Source organism: Cetorhinus maximus, chromosome 18 (genome assembly GCF_964194155.1).
Source record: "Cetorhinus maximus chromosome 18, sCetMax3.hap1.1, whole genome shotgun sequence".
NCBI lineage: Eukaryota > Metazoa > Chordata > Chondrichthyes > Lamniformes > Cetorhinidae > Cetorhinus > Cetorhinus maximus.
In genome coordinates, this window is record NC_135896.1 from 15707146 (window position 1) to 15724566 (window position 17421).

The following is a 17421-nucleotide window of genomic DNA, read 5'->3' on the forward strand; positions in this document are numbered from 1 at the left end:
CCAGCATGATGCCACCACCAAACACATCTTCCCTTCACCCCCCCTGACGGCATTCCGTAGGGATCGTTCCCTCCGGGACACCCTGGTCCACTCCTCCATCACCCCCTACTCCTCAACCCCCACTTATGGCACCTCCCCATGCCCACGCAGAAGATGCAACACCTGCCCCTTCACTTCCTCTCTCCTCACCGTCCAAGGGCCCAAACACTCCTTTCAAGTGAAGCAGCATTTCACTTGCATTTCCCCTAACTTAGTCTACTGCATTCGTTGCTCCCAATGCGGTCTCCTCTACATTGGAGAGACCAAACGCAAACTGGGCGACCGTTTTGCGGAACACCTGCGGTCTGTCCGCAAGAAAGACCCAAACCTCCTTGTCGCTTGCCATTTTAACACTCCACCCTGTTCTCTTGCCAACATGTCTGTCCTTGGCTTGCTGCATTGTTCCAGTGAAGCCCAACGCAAACTGGAGGAACAGCACCTCATCTTCCGACTAGGCACTTTACAGCCCTCCGGGCTGAATATTGAATTCAACAACTTTAGATCTTAAACTCCCCCTCCCCCCATCCCCACCCCGTTTTTTTCCCCCCCCCCAGCTTTTTTTTCAATAATTTATATAGATTCCTCTTTCCCCACCTATTTCCATTATTTTTAAATCTAAAACTAAAACCTTTAGTCTTTCCACCCCACCCCCACTAGAGCTGTACTTTGAATATCCTGTCTTCCATTCTTAATTAGCACTTTTCTCAGACAAAGACCACCACCTTCAACACCTCTTTGACCCTTTTGTCTGTGACATCTTTTGATTATCTGCTCATCTCCACAATCACACCACACCCTCAATGTGTCTCTCCCACCCCCCCCCCACCCCCCTTAAACCAATTTATATTTCTCCCTTCTTCTAACTATGCTCCAGTTCTGCCGAAGGGCCATGAAGGCTCGAAACGTTAACTGATTTCTTCTCCGCCGATGCTGCCAGACTTGCTGAGTTTTTCCAGGTAATTCTGTTTTTGTTTTGGATTTCCAGCATCCGCAGTAGCTTTTAGCTTTTTGTTTTTATATTATAGTTGCTTTGTTACCCGGTCAACTTTAAAGACCAATGTGCAGATTTATTTCTAAAGATGCAATGTATACAGACACACACCCTCTAAAACAGTAATTCAAATGTTTGTTAAACTTATAAAGTTAATGGCCCAGTTTTGCAGCAGCCAATGTTGTTCCCCTTGACCTCTCTCCATAGATCTTCAGGCCTCATTAAGATTACAGGTATTTCTACTGTGCATGAAATTACTGGCTCCCATGTTAGCTGATATCGTTAATGGCTCTCTCTCTCTCTGATATTGTCATGTTCTCCTTCAAATCTGCTATCACTCAGCTCCTCAAAAACCTAATCCATGACCCCTCTGTACTTGCAAACTCCTGTCCCCTTTCCCCTCCAAAATCACTGAATTTTTTTTTCTTTTATGGGATGTGGGCATCACTGGCAAGGCCAGCATTTGTTGCCCATCCCTAATTGCCCTTGAACTGATTTGACTTGCTAGAGTCAGGGGGCAGTTAAATCAACCACATTGTTGTGGATCTGGAGTCACACGTAGGCCAGACCAGATAAGGATAGCAGATTTCCTTCCCAAAAGGGCATTAGTGAACCAGATCAGTTTTTATGACAATCGATAATAGCTGTCATGGTCACCATTATTGAGACTAGTCTTTTGTTACAGATTTTTATTAACTGAATTTAAATTCCACCAGCTGCCTTGAATTCAGGAAGATATAATAATTTTCATAATATTATTGGAATTTATTGTAGAGTACAAGTGGTGTGTGTGTGTGTGTGTGTGTGTGTGTGTGTGTGTGAGTGAGAGAGAGAGAGGTGGTCTGAAGGCTTTGACGTATCAGAAGATAAGCTAGGTTTGAAATGTTGAGTAGGTAAACATGGGGCAAGTTTTTGAATGTAAAGGTGAAAAGGGAACACTTGCATTGTTATATAAACCAGACTAGCTTTAATTAAAAAGCGGAAATGAAATGTTACATCTAGCCAGGAGAAGATAAGAAATGGTGTGTTTATTTTTCCCAAAGATTACTGGTAAAATTTGTACCGCGATATATTTTATTACTAGAGAGGTAAAATCCAAAGACATAGTGAAACAATGGGAATTTGCATTCAAAGGGGAAAACATGTACAAAGGAGCAAATGTTGCGTGTAAGGGCAGGTATTTTAAGATCTAACACAAGGATGAAAAGCCACCAGCATCTAAGCCTCAAGTTGCTGTCTACAAAGAACTGAAGCTGAAAAAAACTCACTTTGAATTCAGGGTATTGTGTGTTATTTTGCCTGGGTCTTTTAAAATCTATGTGTCTCACTGTTGCCTTAATGGAGGTGTAACTGGGGTTTAGATTAACTAGGAGGTTTAGAAGTTGTCATAGTAGTAATTTGTAGACCGATGTATGCGCTTAAAATCATTTCTTCTATTAATAAAGATTTAATTTTGTAAGAAATCTTGAAGAAGACTTGGTGGCCGCCTTTTTACTGAATTCAATGCCCGCATCTCAAAATAAGTACAAACTGCAAATAGTTGTGGCAGCTCCTTCAACTTTCCCTCTGGGATTTGGGCAGTTTGGCATCCGCCTGCCATAACACTCGGTGGGATTTGAACCCATGTCCCCAGAGGATTAGCCTGAGTCTCTGGATTGCCAGTCAAATGACATCACCACTATGCCACTATCTTCTCCATGAATGCATTGTTGTCTCCAAAATCTGTGCCCAGCTTTCCCAGAATTCCATCTTTAAATCCCTCCAATCAAGTTTCCAAAGCTGCTGTGGCACCAAAATGGCGAGGAGACGTGAGTGTGAATATGAGAGAGAGCAAGAGAGAGGGAGAGTGCAAGAGAGAAAGTGTATGAGTTCGAAGGGAAGAAGATGGAATACCAAAATCGGTTATTATATTTCTAATAAACAAGTTTACACCAGCAAAGCAATGCATTACCTTGTTTTTTAAGATCTTCCAGCTGCTCCTCTTTCAGATCCAACTGTTCAGTTAGTCTTGATGCTGAATCGAGAGCATCATTTGCTTCCTTTAAATGTTGCTGCAACAGGAGGAAAGCAGTTAACAATCAATTGCTAAATACTGGTGGAAAAAAGAATAATTTCTAATGAATGCTGAAAATTGGTGCTGTAGATATGTTGAAGTCTGAATAGAAAATGTGGTCTGATATTAAATTAAATTCACTATTTTATGGTGCAAACAAAATTCCAACATGCTACTTCTCAATGATCATACAGATCCCCAAATCGAGCAAGTTAAACTGGAGAGAGAGGCACAGATACTATAACACAGAGGTCATTTGACCCAACCAATATTTGCGGGCTCTTCTCCTCCACTAAGCAAGCGGTGCTAGTCACATTTGTCCACTGCGGTCCAATACTTTTGCCATTTTCCTTCATCCACCTAAACAATCCAATCTAATTCTTATAGCGAACTAGTATTTATTATTATTACTAGTATTATTATATTTATATTAGTACTATTATTTAGCATTATCATAGCGAATTTCGTATTCACTTTTGCTGAACTGCATGCAATCAGTGACATGAGGAGATGGGGCGGCGAGGCAGGGCGAGGAGGGGAGGCAATGTGGCTGGGGGGCGAGGAGGCGGGGTGAGGGGATGTGAGTGTGAATATGTGAGAGAGAGGGAGAGAAAGTGAGAGAAAAAAAAGAGGCATAGAAAACGAAAGATTTTCACAATTGATTTTGCCCAGGTACAATTGAGAGCCTTTCATAAGAACGTGACCACTGGAAGCAAAACTAGTTAATAACTTCAGTTTCTGAGCTGAAACTAAGTACAGTGGGGTCTAACAGCTGCCAAAAACAGATTTTGGGCTCCTTGGATATGCCAACAAGAGGCTTAATATCTCTTTTAAAATATAAATGGAAAATGGTGTTGGGATTAGCAGCCCATGAATGGTCTAACTGATGGGCCATTAATGATGCTGGAGTCTACCCCCAGAAAGGCACGTTTTTAATTAAATTTACCTCAATGTAGGGCTTAGAGGTGCCAGAGCAAGCAGTGAGCTGCCTCTGGGACAGTAACTGTGGTCCACAGCTTGCTGGTCCTATACTAATGAGGCCTTTGGAGGGTTTTGTCATGGTCCAGCTGATGGCCTCATTAAGTAGAAAGTAATCATTTTCACATCATAATACAGTATGTTCCCGTTTAAATAGGGCAACGTTAAATGGGGCAACATTAATGCTGCTTTGTTTCAACAGGGTTAATAGGGCCGGTAATCTCGCTGAGCATTGTGCGAGTCATTCTAACATAATTTCCCACATGACCCGATTGGCATAATTTTGGAACGGCCTCTCCCCGTGCCCGACCCACCCTCTCACTGAGCCTCCTGATCTCTGACACTGTTTGCCTCTCCTGAACCTGTATTCCCATTCAAAATCCAGATCCATTCCGATGCCGGAGCTCTGAGGTTGTGAAAGTGAAGTCCTGATGGTGCAGAAGTGCCAAGTTGGGGCTGTTATAATCCATGTTCTTAAAAAAAAAAACTGACTGCTGAAGCTGCTACTCCTGCCACTCACTTCCAGAGCCCTTGCTTACAGTGAGAGTCCTGGAGAGGGAAGTAGGGAGCGGGAGCATTTTTTAAAAAATGGATTGCAACAGCTCCAGCTCAGAACTTCTGCACCATTGGGATTTGCACTTTCACAACCCGAAACTCTGACATCAGATTGGATCGGATCTGGAACAGACTCGCAGGTTCAGGGAAGGGAAGCAGTGAAGGGGTGAGTCAGAGCGGGAGGTTTGGTGAGAGGGTGGGTCGGGCATGGGGAGAGGCCACAAGTTGGAGGGTCAGGATCAGGGAGAGGTGGCAAGCCAGAGGGTCAGGGAGGGGAAGGATCTGCAGGAACCAGGAGGATCAGGGAGTGGGAGGTTTGGGAAGCAGGATTAATGGAGAGCAGGAAGTACTGCAAGTACAAAGCTGCATTTTTCTTTTATATTGTTTAATTTATTTTATTTTTAAAATTATTTCATTTAGCAACTTAGGAATTTAGCAATGTAAAGTTTTTCAAATTACATACAGGGTATCATGTTTTAATGTTTTTTTACCTGTTTCACTCTAAGTTGTTTTACTGAAAAAGTCACGATTTTCAAGAACAATTTAAAGTGAGGACTTATTGTACTTAAAACCAAAAAATACACTGGAAGTGGTTGAAAACAAGTATGATGCAAGCTCACTTCTATTCTTTTTGGCTGCAACATTTTCAAATGGAGCTTGTATTCTTTCTAAGTTACGCAAGTTACTATAATAGTTGGTCCAAATTCCATGCTGGCACTTTATGCCTCCAAATAATTGACGCTAAGCATGCTGCTTTTTCTTGTTACTGTCAACTTGATTGAGGCAATCCAGGCTTTTCGCAGATGTCAACTGAACAAGGCTGCTCATCATGTTTAAATCAATGGATTCAACCCAGAGATCTAAAACTAATTAAAAACATTTCTGAATGCAATATTCAAGGCTTTTGGTGCAGATACTTTTGAGAAGGAGCATCAGTACAGGGAGTCAGGAAATTATTCAACTAGTTTGACAGCAAAACTGCAATCGATAGAGAACGAGGCTGTTGAAATCCACCAGGCAGATAGGTTTCAAAGGATTAAACTTAACTGCCCCTGGAAACTCTAAAGCCACCTTAGAGCACAGTAAACTCTTCTGGCAGATTATTTAGAACAAAACCTATCCTTTTTCGAGAACCCTGTCATAGAAACAATTGCCCCTAAAAACAGCCTCTCCAACTGGAATTCACCAAGGTCCTTCAACAGTACCTTCCAAACTCATGACCACTACCATCTAGAAGGGCAAAGACAACAGATGGGAACACCACCACCTGGAAGTTCCCCAAGTCATTCACCATCCTGACTTAAAAATATATTGCCGTTCCTTCATTGTCACTGGGTCAAAATCCTGGAACTCCCTTCCTATGAGCACTGTGGGTGTACCTATACCACATGGACTGCGGCGGTTCAAGGAGGCAGCTCACCACCACCTTCTCAAGGGAAACTAAGGATAGGCAGTAAATGCTGGCCCAGCCAGCAAAGTCCACATCCCATTGATGAATGAAAAAGTCTGCTACCATCCTTGAATACAGAAACTAATTCTTCCACATTCTTTCTGTCCTAGCTACAAATGTCGGGGACCATGATTTTGCATACACCACACAATAATCTTCAGATCCAAAGTCCCATCTGGCTCTTAGAAGCTCATGTACACTTTGGCAGCGAGAGGCCAAAGTCACGCAGCAACACATCAGTAAGCCACAGTACAAATTATGGTGATCTATCCCCACTCCTCCTTGGTGAATTTGTACAAAATGTCTGTTACCATGCTGCCTTTTGACTGCAAACCACATTAACGAGGTTCATGCAGTATGATGACAACAACCAATTTCAGCAGTAAAGGCAAGAATCATTGTTTTAAGATTTATGATTTTCTATCTCTTCCCAACCCCACAAAACATGAAGATTACTGAATAAAAACAGAAGTGAAAGGCTGAACGACTAAACCATTGCTAATCATCAGCATGTATTGGGAACTGTTACTCTCTCCATTCCATTTGCTATTAGTTTGGGTCCCTTTTGTGTGGTCTTATTTTTATCATGATGCAAGGCGCATAAACACTGGTTTGGGCCAGTTGGGTCAGATGGTCTATTTTCTTTGCTGTACGTTTTATGTAGTTCTATGCATGATACAATTTTGCTCCCATATTTGCTTTTCTCTCCCTATCTCCCTAAATGAATAAAAGTCTAGTGTCTTCAGAAATAATGAATCAATCTAGTTCCTTATTGGCTAGACCATCCAAAAAGGTCCAACAGAAAAGCTGAAAGCACCCTTGGAATGATCAACTTTTGTTTTCACAGGAATATGTAATTACCACATTAAGATTAGCAACAGCTGGTTAAAACTCTTGGCAGCATTGAAGTGAACATTGGCAGAATTTCAGCAATCGAAACAAACGTTTGCATTAAAAAAATCAATGACACTAAAGTAGTAGCCATGGATAGATGGCATGATCATAGGGCAGTATCCAAACAACCAGTTCAGGTGACATTGTGTATGTTCACAAACTGAACCCAGGGCTAAACAAATTACTGTCAAACACCCAATTATTAAAGCAAAGAAAAATAACTGAAACAATATAGGTCCCTACAAGATATCACCAATGTAAAACCTCACAGGATAGCAGAGTTTTTTTGAATGGTGAATTACAGTAAGATTCACTATCCACTGATTATTCTTATATTTACACCTAGTTGGAAAATAGAAGTTAAATTTGCTCCTTACCTCTAATTCTGTGACTGTTTTCTCAAGACTTGATGCTTTCTTCTTCCATTCTGCAATGTCTTTCTGATATTTCTCCAATTCAGCTGCATACATCGCTTTCTCCTCTACACAGGCATATGAATTGGCACAAAAATACATGTGCTGATTAATCAAATAAAGTGAGCAATGCCTGTCTACATAAGTAACCTGGAATTTACTACCTTCAGTTAAGCTTTTTTTAAAAATTCATTCATGCAAAATGGGTGTCGCTGGCAAAGCAAACACTGATTGCCCATTTAAACTAGCCATTGGGGGGCAGGAGGTGGAACCGCTGAAGTCCACGTGGGTTAAAGCTTCTTGCATCAGCTTTTTAATATAACTGACTGGCTTTTTAGGTCATCTCAGAAGACAGTTAAAAGTAAACTAGATTACTGTGGGGTCTGGAGTCACCTACAGGCCAGACCAGGTAAGGATGGTAGGTTTACTCACCCAGAATGGATATTAGTGAACCAACTGGGTTTTTATGACAATCCGGTGGTTTGATGATCTCCAATACTAATACTAGTTTTTTTATTACAGATTTATTTAATTAACTAAATTTAAACTCCTAACTCTGTGGTGGGATTTGAACTCACGTCTCTGGATTATTAGTAATAAGACCACCATGCTACTGCATCCTAATCAAGATCTCACGCTTACTATCAAAAGAAAATTAAAGATCCAAAGCAAAAAAAAAAAAAATCAGAACGGAATCCGGTTAGCTCATGATGGATTATTTTACAATAACCTTTAGAGGCAAAAACACTATTGAATAAAGGCACTGTATTTTATCAACAGTGCAAAGAAACAAGGATTTTTAATAGTAGAAATTGAGGTTTGCACACTTGAGAAGATGGTGAGGATGAAAAGACATATTGAGGAACTGAACTCAAATTCAGTAGCAGAGTTGGGCTTGGATGGAACATTAAAAAGTCAGGTTTTCACCTTGGATCTACTGAACATTTAATTAAATATTAGTTTAACATATACAATTTACCAATAGATATAAGCATTTATAATAATAATACTGCATACAACTGGTTACCAAAGCATTCCTGTTTGCATTTAATAACTACTAATAAAATAGACAATTATAGATTTAAACAATTTAGTAATCATTAACACAGGGTGCAGCAGACAAATAAAAAGCAATTGCATAGTGAGTCACATACTGTGGAGGAACGTTGCCTATGACTTTATGCAAATAGATAAGTTAAATGAGCTGTAAAGCTACAACACAATAATGCAGCATGAAATGTAGCACAATAACTCTCATTCCTGCTCAACTGTAGGGATTAAAAATCATGGGGTCTTGTTTGCTGAAAGTACGTGTACTATCTAAAATTATACTGAGCAAAGACATACAGAGCAAGGTCAAAGATTCAACCCTTAATTTATTTTGAGTTAACTGATCACAATCAGGGAGGTAATGCAGGTGCTACATTTTTCTCAATATCCCATAAATTAGTCAGAGGGTAAAGCAAAAACTAGAATAAATTAAACATTTATTAATCGAAGAAATCATTTTAAGCACATACATAGGTCTACAAATTACTACTATGACAACTCCTAGCTCTCCTAATCAATCTAACTCCCATTAAGGCAACAGTAAAACACAGGTTTAAACAGGCCCAGGCAAAGTAACATGATACCCTGAACAGTCGAATTCAAAGTGAGTTTTCTTAACTTCAGTTCTTGCAGACAGCAATTTGGGCAGAGAGGCTGGAGGCTTTTTCACACTTGTTAGATCTTAGAATGCCTTCCCTTGCACACAGCCCTCTCTCCTTTATACATATCTTCCTCTTTGAATACAAATTCCCATTGTTTCATTGTGTCTTTGGACCTTACCTTTCTAATAAAAACATATCATAGTACCAATTTTACCAGTAATCTTTGGGAAAAATAAACACACTGTTTCTTAACTTCTCCTGGATAAATGAAACATTTCACCCCCTCTTTTGAATTCAAGCTACTCTGGTTTATTTAAAATTGCAAATGTTCCCTTTACACCTCACATTCTAGAACTTCACCCATGTTTACCAATTTTGCATTTCAAACATAGCTTCTCTTCTTACATCAAAGCCTTCAGACCAGCTGTCTGTAATTCAATTAAGTCCCATACACACAGGCACACACACATATAGACACAGACCCCAATATTGTTCTACTTTGCATTAAATTCCAAATAACATAATGAAAAGTATTATATCTTCTTGACAGATGTTACTAGTGTCCTCTATAGTGAAGACAGAAGCAAAATACCTGTTTAATTCGTCCGCCATCTCCCTCCTTTCCAATATCAATTCCCCAGATGCACTTTCTAAGGGACCAAAGCTCACTTTGTAAACTCTTTTCTTATTTAAATATCAATAGAAACTCTTATTATCCGTCTTTATATTACTAGCTAGCTTTTTTCTCATACTCCAATTTTTCCCTCCTTATTAACCTTTTTGTCATTCTTTGTTGGTCTTTATATTCTTTCCAATCTTCTGACCTGCCACCTGTCTTTGCATAATTATATGCTTCTTCTTTAAGTCTGATACTGTCTTTAACCTTTTTAGTTAACCACAGATGGTGGGCCCTCTCCTTGGAATTTTTCTTTCTCATTGGAATGTATATATTCTGTGCATTCTGAAATGTCCCTTTAAATGCCTGCCACTGAACTTCTATTGACATATCCCTTAACCTCATTTGCCAGTTCACTTCTTTTTCACTCTGCTTTCATACCCTCATAATTACCCTTATTTAAGTTTAAAATGCTAGTCTTAGACGTACTCTTCTCCCTCAAAATGAATGTAAAATTCAATAATATTATGATCACTGCTACCTAGGGGTGCCTTCACTAGGAGGTTATCAATTAATCCTATCTCGTTGCTCAATACCAGGTCTAACATACCCAGCTCTCTGGTTGGCTCCAGAATGTGTTCTAAGAAACTATCCCAAAATCATTCTATGAACTCATCTACGCTACTTTTGCCCATCTGATTTTTCCACTCCATATGTAGATTAAAATCCCCCATGATTATTCCTGTACCTTTCTGGCAAGCTCCCATTATCTTTTCTTTTATACTCTGTCCTACTGTGTAGTTATAAGGGGGCCTTGTACACCACTTCCACAAGTGACTTCTTGCCTTTATCATTCTCATCATCTCAACCCAAACCGCTTCTACATCCTGGTTTCCTAAACTTAGGCCATCCCTCTCTCATGTGCTAATACCTTCATTAATTAAGAGCCACCCCTCCACCTTTTCCTAACTTCCTGCCCTTCCTAAATGTCACATACCCTTCAATATTCAAGTCCTAATCTACGTCATCCTCTAGCCATGTCTCTGTAATGGCTATCATATCGTTCTTATTTATTTCTATTTGCGCTATCAGCTCATCAGGAAGGGAGATAAAATCTGTCTGACCAAGCCTGCGGTGAGGAGTTAAATAGACAAGCTGAGGTTGCTCAACAGTCTACTCATGCATTGTGCATTCCAACTTGACATGGGACTTGATCATTTTCAATTCATACTTCATTAAAACCTCACAAACAGGATACTCTGAAATGCTATGTACCAACCAGAGTATTTTAAAACAAATCTCAAGTTGATATTTTTACTTAGTATCAACTAGTAGTTTTTATGCCATACTTCTATCAATTCCATAGAACTCATCATCAGACATTACATTATTTAGAGCCAAGTTGTTGATTTGCAGATACTATGCTTTCCTATGATTACTTGTCCTCTTCCAGTTTCTCTTACAACTCCATACACCTGCTGCTATACAGTTCATTGCAATAATTTGGGTTGAAGGTTCAGACTATTTGATCTTACACTTTCAAAGTGGCAAATCTGCTTTTTCTGTTACCACAGCTAACTGTGGCTTAAATGAGTTGTGTTCTGGTTTCAACTACTCTTCTAAGTCATCCATTCCAACTACTGAGCTGGATCTTGGCTGTATGGATTACATTCTGAAATATTATTTAAATGCATTTCTTCTTGGAAAACCTTTTGGTCTCCAGATGGCCAGAAACAAATGCTTTTCATCTCTAACCCCACAATTAGTCTTATAATTAGTCGTTTGGTAGTACAGAACTTGAATATTGCTGAAAGAAAGAAGAGACATGGCAAAGCTTTTCGTCTTGCACTCATCAGGACAGTTACAAGAATAAGGGGGAAAGAATAAGAATAAGGGGAAAACAACAATTTATGCCATATGTGAGGAGTGTGCTGGTTGGTTGGCAAGTGGCTTTGCCATGGAGAACGCATCACTGATTGTGACTGATAGTTAACTGACAAGCATTATTTGACATTTAAACCGGGCAGCTTGACCTTGATTGGTCAAGGCATTGCCCGGAGGCATGAGTCAGCGAATGGCTGTCACTTATTTTATTCAGCTGAAACAGGCACAATGTATGCACATGTCCTTTCTGTCTGCAAAGGACACGGCCTTGTGTATTAATATATGTAGCTTCCAGTACACGCAAATGCGCCACATTGCAAGCCCGACTGACAATCTTAAATTGGTTGTCAGCGTAATTCTTAGCACACTGAGGATTATTTAGCAAATGTTGTCCAATTGCGGAATCACATCTAATGTTGGACACGGTTTTGAGTTTTGCAAGCACTGGCTGGTTGGGTACAGTCTGTACCCTGCCCATTGCGAATAGCGGCTGGGACATGCTGTTTGATATAATCCACCAGTCTTTGGGACGTACAGCCTACATACCTAGCACCACACTGGCACTGAAATTCATATACCTCATTACTCATTTGTGTGATAGGTAGAACGTCTTGTTGGTTTGGGGGCAGCATCCTGTTAGTGGTGAAGACCACTCGTATCGCAATTGCATAGTAGCAGTGTGAAACAGCTAGCTTCACCTGTTGCTCAAATCTTTGAGATACCTTGCCCTTCCAGGTTAATTGGAGGTAGACTGGGCACTTTTCAAGACCAAAAACCTTAGGCCCGTTCATGGGTTTGCAGGATATACAGCGCAAAATGATCTGGTAGGGTAGCGATTATCCTGCAGGATGCCTTTGACACGCCCTATTTCAGCATCAAGCTTGCATGGTGAACAAATGGCTCGGGTCCCATTTACAAGATTGCTGATAAGACCAACCTTATAGCATGTGGAACTGTAAGAATCCCAGTGTGTATATTGACCTGGTGAAGGTAGGCTTGCAGTAGACCATGGTGGAGAATCCTCTGGCAGGTTTCTCAACTAGTATGTCAAGGGAGTTAATTTGACTGCTCCATTGTAAAGGTGAATTTGAGTGCAGGATGGAGCCCACTAAGACATGTAAGGAAATTGTTACATGCAGCTGCAGATTTAAATATAGCAAACATATCATTCACATATCGGATATGCGAGGTGTAGGAGGTTAGGTGTCATTCCATCGAAGACATGTTTCTCATGGAACCCAACAAAGATGTTTGCAAGAGCTGGGCCTAGAGGGGATCCCAAGGCAACGCCATCTATTTGGAAATACATGGTGTCATTAAAATTGAACTCAACTGTGCGAGTTGCCGAGTTCAATGAATACTGATTCATGCAATGATGGTGGGTCTAGATCGCCATGATACAGTGCTGCAGCGCAAATATCCATGGCTTCCTTAAGCGGAAAATTGGTGAATAGGCTAGCAATGTCATATCAGCACATGGACACAGCATAGTTGTCGATATGCAAGTCCTGTATGGCCTTCGCAAATGTGAAAAATTGGACAACAGATGTTTCACGCTGCTACTATGCAGCAGCAACACAAGTGGTATTCGCCATTGACAGGATGCTGCCTTCAAGCCAAAAAGATGTTCTGCCTATCACACAAATTAGTAATGTGGTATATGAATTTCAGGGCCAGCATTATGCTAAGTATGTAGGCCATACCTCCCAAAGACTGGCAGATTGTATCAAACAGCATGTCCCAGCTGCTGTTCGCAACTGTACCCAACCAGCCCGTGCTTGCAAAACTTAAAGCAGTGTCCAAGGTTAGATGTAATCCCATGATCGGACAACATTTGTTCAATAATCTTCAATGTGCTAAGAATTATGCTGACAACCAATTTAAGATTGTCAGCCGGGCTTGCAATGTGGTGCATTTGCGTGTACTGGAAGCTACATATATTAATACACAGGGCCCTGTTCTTTGCAGACAGAAAGAACGTGTACATACATTGCGCCTGTTTCAGCTAAACAAAATAAGTGACAGTCATTTGCTGACTCATTCCTCAGAGCAGTGCCTTGACCAATCAAGGTCAAGATGCCTGGTTTAAATTTCAAACAATGCTTGTCAGTTAACTGTCAGTCACCATTAGTGATGCATTCTCCATGGCAAAGCCACTTGTCAACCAATCAGCACTCTCCTCACATAGTATAAATTGTTGTTTTTGCCCTTATATTGGTGTTCATGCGAGTGTCCTGATGAGTGCTTAGACCTGTCTCTTTTTTCAGCAATACTCAAGTCTTAGAATTTTACCATTCATTATGCCCGTTATCAAAAAGTCAATACATGAATTGAATATTATCAATGAACTTTGAATACTGCTTATATAACTGAGGATATTAATAAGGAATCTACAACAGTAGCTTACAGATTATCCCACATAAAGCAGTAAACCATGTCTGCTTTAAAATAGTGTATTAATGAATCCCAAGACATTGTGCCATGAAGTTATACGAAACAGGGTCACATCTTCGTCCCTCACACAGCAATTCCACATTACGGAGAAGCCATTATGGAAGGTGCTGAGTCAGGATTAATTAATTTGAGGATGTGGGAAGGAATACACAAAAACTGGAGAATCACGCCATACATACAACCTCTGCCCCCTAGTGTCAAAGTTAGTAGTACAATAGGCAACTTGCTCTTCAACCTACTTACTAGTTTGGACAGAAAGGTCTCTGTTGCACGGGCCGATCTTAAAATAATTAAATGGAAGAGTGGGAAGGGAAGCTGGTAAAATTTAAGCGATCAAGTAAAACTTTTCAGTTAACCTTCTATCCAATTAGATCCGCCCCTAAATATAGCCACTTTTGATAGTTGCACAGTTTAAATAAAGGCTTACCCTGTTGGAATTGCTCTATCACCATCTGCAGGTTTGTCAGCGACATTGCATACTGCTTCACTTGTTCTTGAGACATATTCAATTGCATCACTGCTTCATCTCGCTGTTTTGCAATGGTTTGAAGTTGCTCCTGCAAGGACTCCACTTGAAGGCTGGCTTGATGGCTGTCAGAAGAAAATCATGCAGCTTGGGTCATTTGAATTTTCTAAGACACACCAAGTATCACTTATGCCATCAGTTAAACTGGTTTGGAAGCACTGACATGTGAAGAAGCTGAATTTACATCTCCAGTTTTTTTTATTTAATTCATTTACAGGATGTGGGCATCGGTGGCTGGGCCAACATTTATTGCCCATCTCTAATTGCCCTTGAGAAGCTGGTGGTGAGCTGCCTTCTTGAACTGCTGCAGTCCATGTGGTGCAGGTACACCCACAATGCTGTTACGGTGGAGTTCCAGGATTTTGAACCAGCGAAAGTGAAGGAACAGCGATATATTTCCAAGTCAGGATGGTGACTGGCTTGGAGGGGAAACTTCCAGGTGGTAGTGTTCCCATGTATCTGTTGCCCTTGCCCTTCTAGATGGTAGCGGTCATGGGTTTGAAAGGTGTGGCCTATGGAGGCTCGGTGAGTTCCTGCAATGCATCTTGTAGATGGTACACATTGCTGCCACTGTGCGTCAGTGATGGAGGGAGTGAATGTTTCTGGATGGAGTGCCAATCAAGCGGATGGTGTCAAGCTTCTTGAGTATGGCAACACTGCACCGTGTTATGATTTCAGTGTGCAAACTGTAAACCAAAATAACTAAATTTATCAAGCGACTCCCAAATGAAGAAATTACCAAGAAGATTTCACGTTTTGTAACTTTTACTTTAACAGGAATCAGAATTAATGTAAATTAAACATGAATTAACAGGCAAATTATGGTCAGTACAAGCTATAAATTTCACATGGGATAGCAGGTACAACAAAGACTATCTCACAAGATTACACACATTCACATCACTCCCCACATAAACATGGCCTACACGCAATTTCAAGGTCTTCCCAACTCCAACGTGTTGGATCCCTCACTTTTCTCTCTCAATGGATTTGGTCACGAGTCACCTACAACAGTAGCTCCACTCCTTCCCTGGAGACAGTAGTAACTAAAGGTGACCAACTGTCCCAGATTTTCTGGGACCATCCCGTAATTTGACCTTAGGTCCCATATCCTGAGTCAGGCCTTCCTGGATTTCTAGTGCCTCAGCAGTACCTTTCTTCGCATATGCGTTGGGCGCAGGTTTGTGGCTGGTGGTCGGGGCTGGCCTGCGAATGTCCAGGGGATGGATCCGGCAGGTGATAGCATCAGAATCAGGGCAGGTTGCATGCCTGCCGACACACCAATTCCCCACCTCACAGGTTTGTTAGCATGCCAACCCTCCCCCACCACTGCTCTCTCAGGCTCCAGGCTCTCAAGCATTCCCCTCACCCCACCCTTCTCACATTCGCCAGTCCACCGCCCTCCCTCCCCTCACTCTCTCGGATTCACCAGCACCTGTACAGCAAATTGTCCCTTATTTTTTCGGCTAGAGTTGGTCACCCTGCCTTAGCTAGGTTCATGACAGTCTTGGTGGCACAGATTCTGACTGATGTGTACTTTTTAGTGCAATATTTTCACTGAGACTATTTAATCACTAAATCAATAGTGTTTCCATTTATTTCATTCAGGTTCCTGCAGATATATGGAATAAAGGCACACAACTTTTGCCATTTTACATATACTGTAAGGTTATCTTGACCTTTTTTCCACTTGTATGAATCCAGTTCTTGAATTCCACCACCTTACAACTTTATTACCAATTGAACCAAACCAGGAGCTTGTTCAAGCCCAATTCAAGGAATTGAGCACATAAATCCAAGTTGAACCACAAAGCAAGTGCTGCACTATGAAAAGGCACATCCTTTGGATAAAAGTCAAAACCATGAAGCTTATTCTGCAAGTGCAGGCAGATGTTAAAGATCAATGGTACTACTGAAAGAAGAGTAGTAAGTTCTCCAGTCTTGGTCTATGCTCAACCTATCCGTTTGACAAAGCCTTTGGTCATCTAGTACTAATATCTTCTTTCATGTCCAATTTTGCTCTATAATATTCCTGTGGATGTTTGATGTCAAAGATGCTATGTAAGTACAAGTTTTGCTGTTATTCGTTCCTCAACCAATGCCACCAAAATTGTTGGTCAATGCAGTACTTCATTACAAATTTTAAATGAAAAACTAACATTTATATAGTGCTATTTACAACCTCAGGATGTTCCCAAGTGCCTTACACCTATTGAACTACTTTTGAACTGTTGCAATGCAGGAAACATGGCAATTTATACACAGTAAACTCTCGCTAACAGCAATGTGATGATGGCTAGATAATTTGTTTTAGTGATGTTGATTCAGGGATAACTACTGACCAGGTCCCCTGTTCTTCTTTGAAATAGTGCCATGGGATCTTTTACATCCTCCTCATAGAACAGGCAGTGACAGGGTGTTTTAACATTTGAAAAACACTTTGGGGCATTTCTGGCAGACATGATAGCCATTATAAATGCAAAAATCTTTATTTCCTCCTGTCCCAACATTGCCTGAGCATGTGTATTTGCCAGGGGTTGTTTGATCAGGGCCAAGACTGTAGTTCAACTTTCCCCTCCTCCTAGCTTGGGGATCATTGAGCCAACTGTAATGAACTCACAAGTGCACTAAAATCAGCCAAATGAGTGCACAGCAAGAGCTGAATCTGGAATCCTGTGTGACTCAACATCATTCACCTATTTTATGAACTTGTTACATTAATTTTCCTCCTTTTCTCAGCACTGAGCAGCTGCTGACTGACTGGCAATCAGGTATATCATCTTTATCTCTGCAGAAGTCTTTAGTCAGCCCAGACTTCCATGCGATGCTATAACTGAGATTAGTGATTCACTGTGAAACAAATCATAGCCCAAATTTATGTCACACGGTGCACCATATATAGGACATGTTAAGCAA

General features: G+C 40.8%; 1 protein-coding gene across 3 annotated transcripts in view; it reads right to left on the reverse strand.

The window, feature by feature from the left end:
* trip11 (thyroid hormone receptor interactor 11) overlaps positions 1-17421 on the reverse strand; it is a 108471-nt gene that overhangs the window by 28871 nt on the left and 62179 nt on the right. For all 3 annotated transcript variants that reach the window (XM_078562151.1, XM_078562150.1, XM_078562149.1), the window contains exons 14-16: positions 14407-14570; positions 7338-7441; positions 2982-3081 (exon numbers count right to left, since the gene is read on the reverse strand). In XM_078562151.1, the coding sequence (XP_078418277.1) occupies positions 2982-3081; positions 7338-7441; positions 14407-14570 (368 nt within the window). The remainder of the gene's footprint in view (positions 1-2981; positions 3082-7337; positions 7442-14406; positions 14571-17421) is intronic.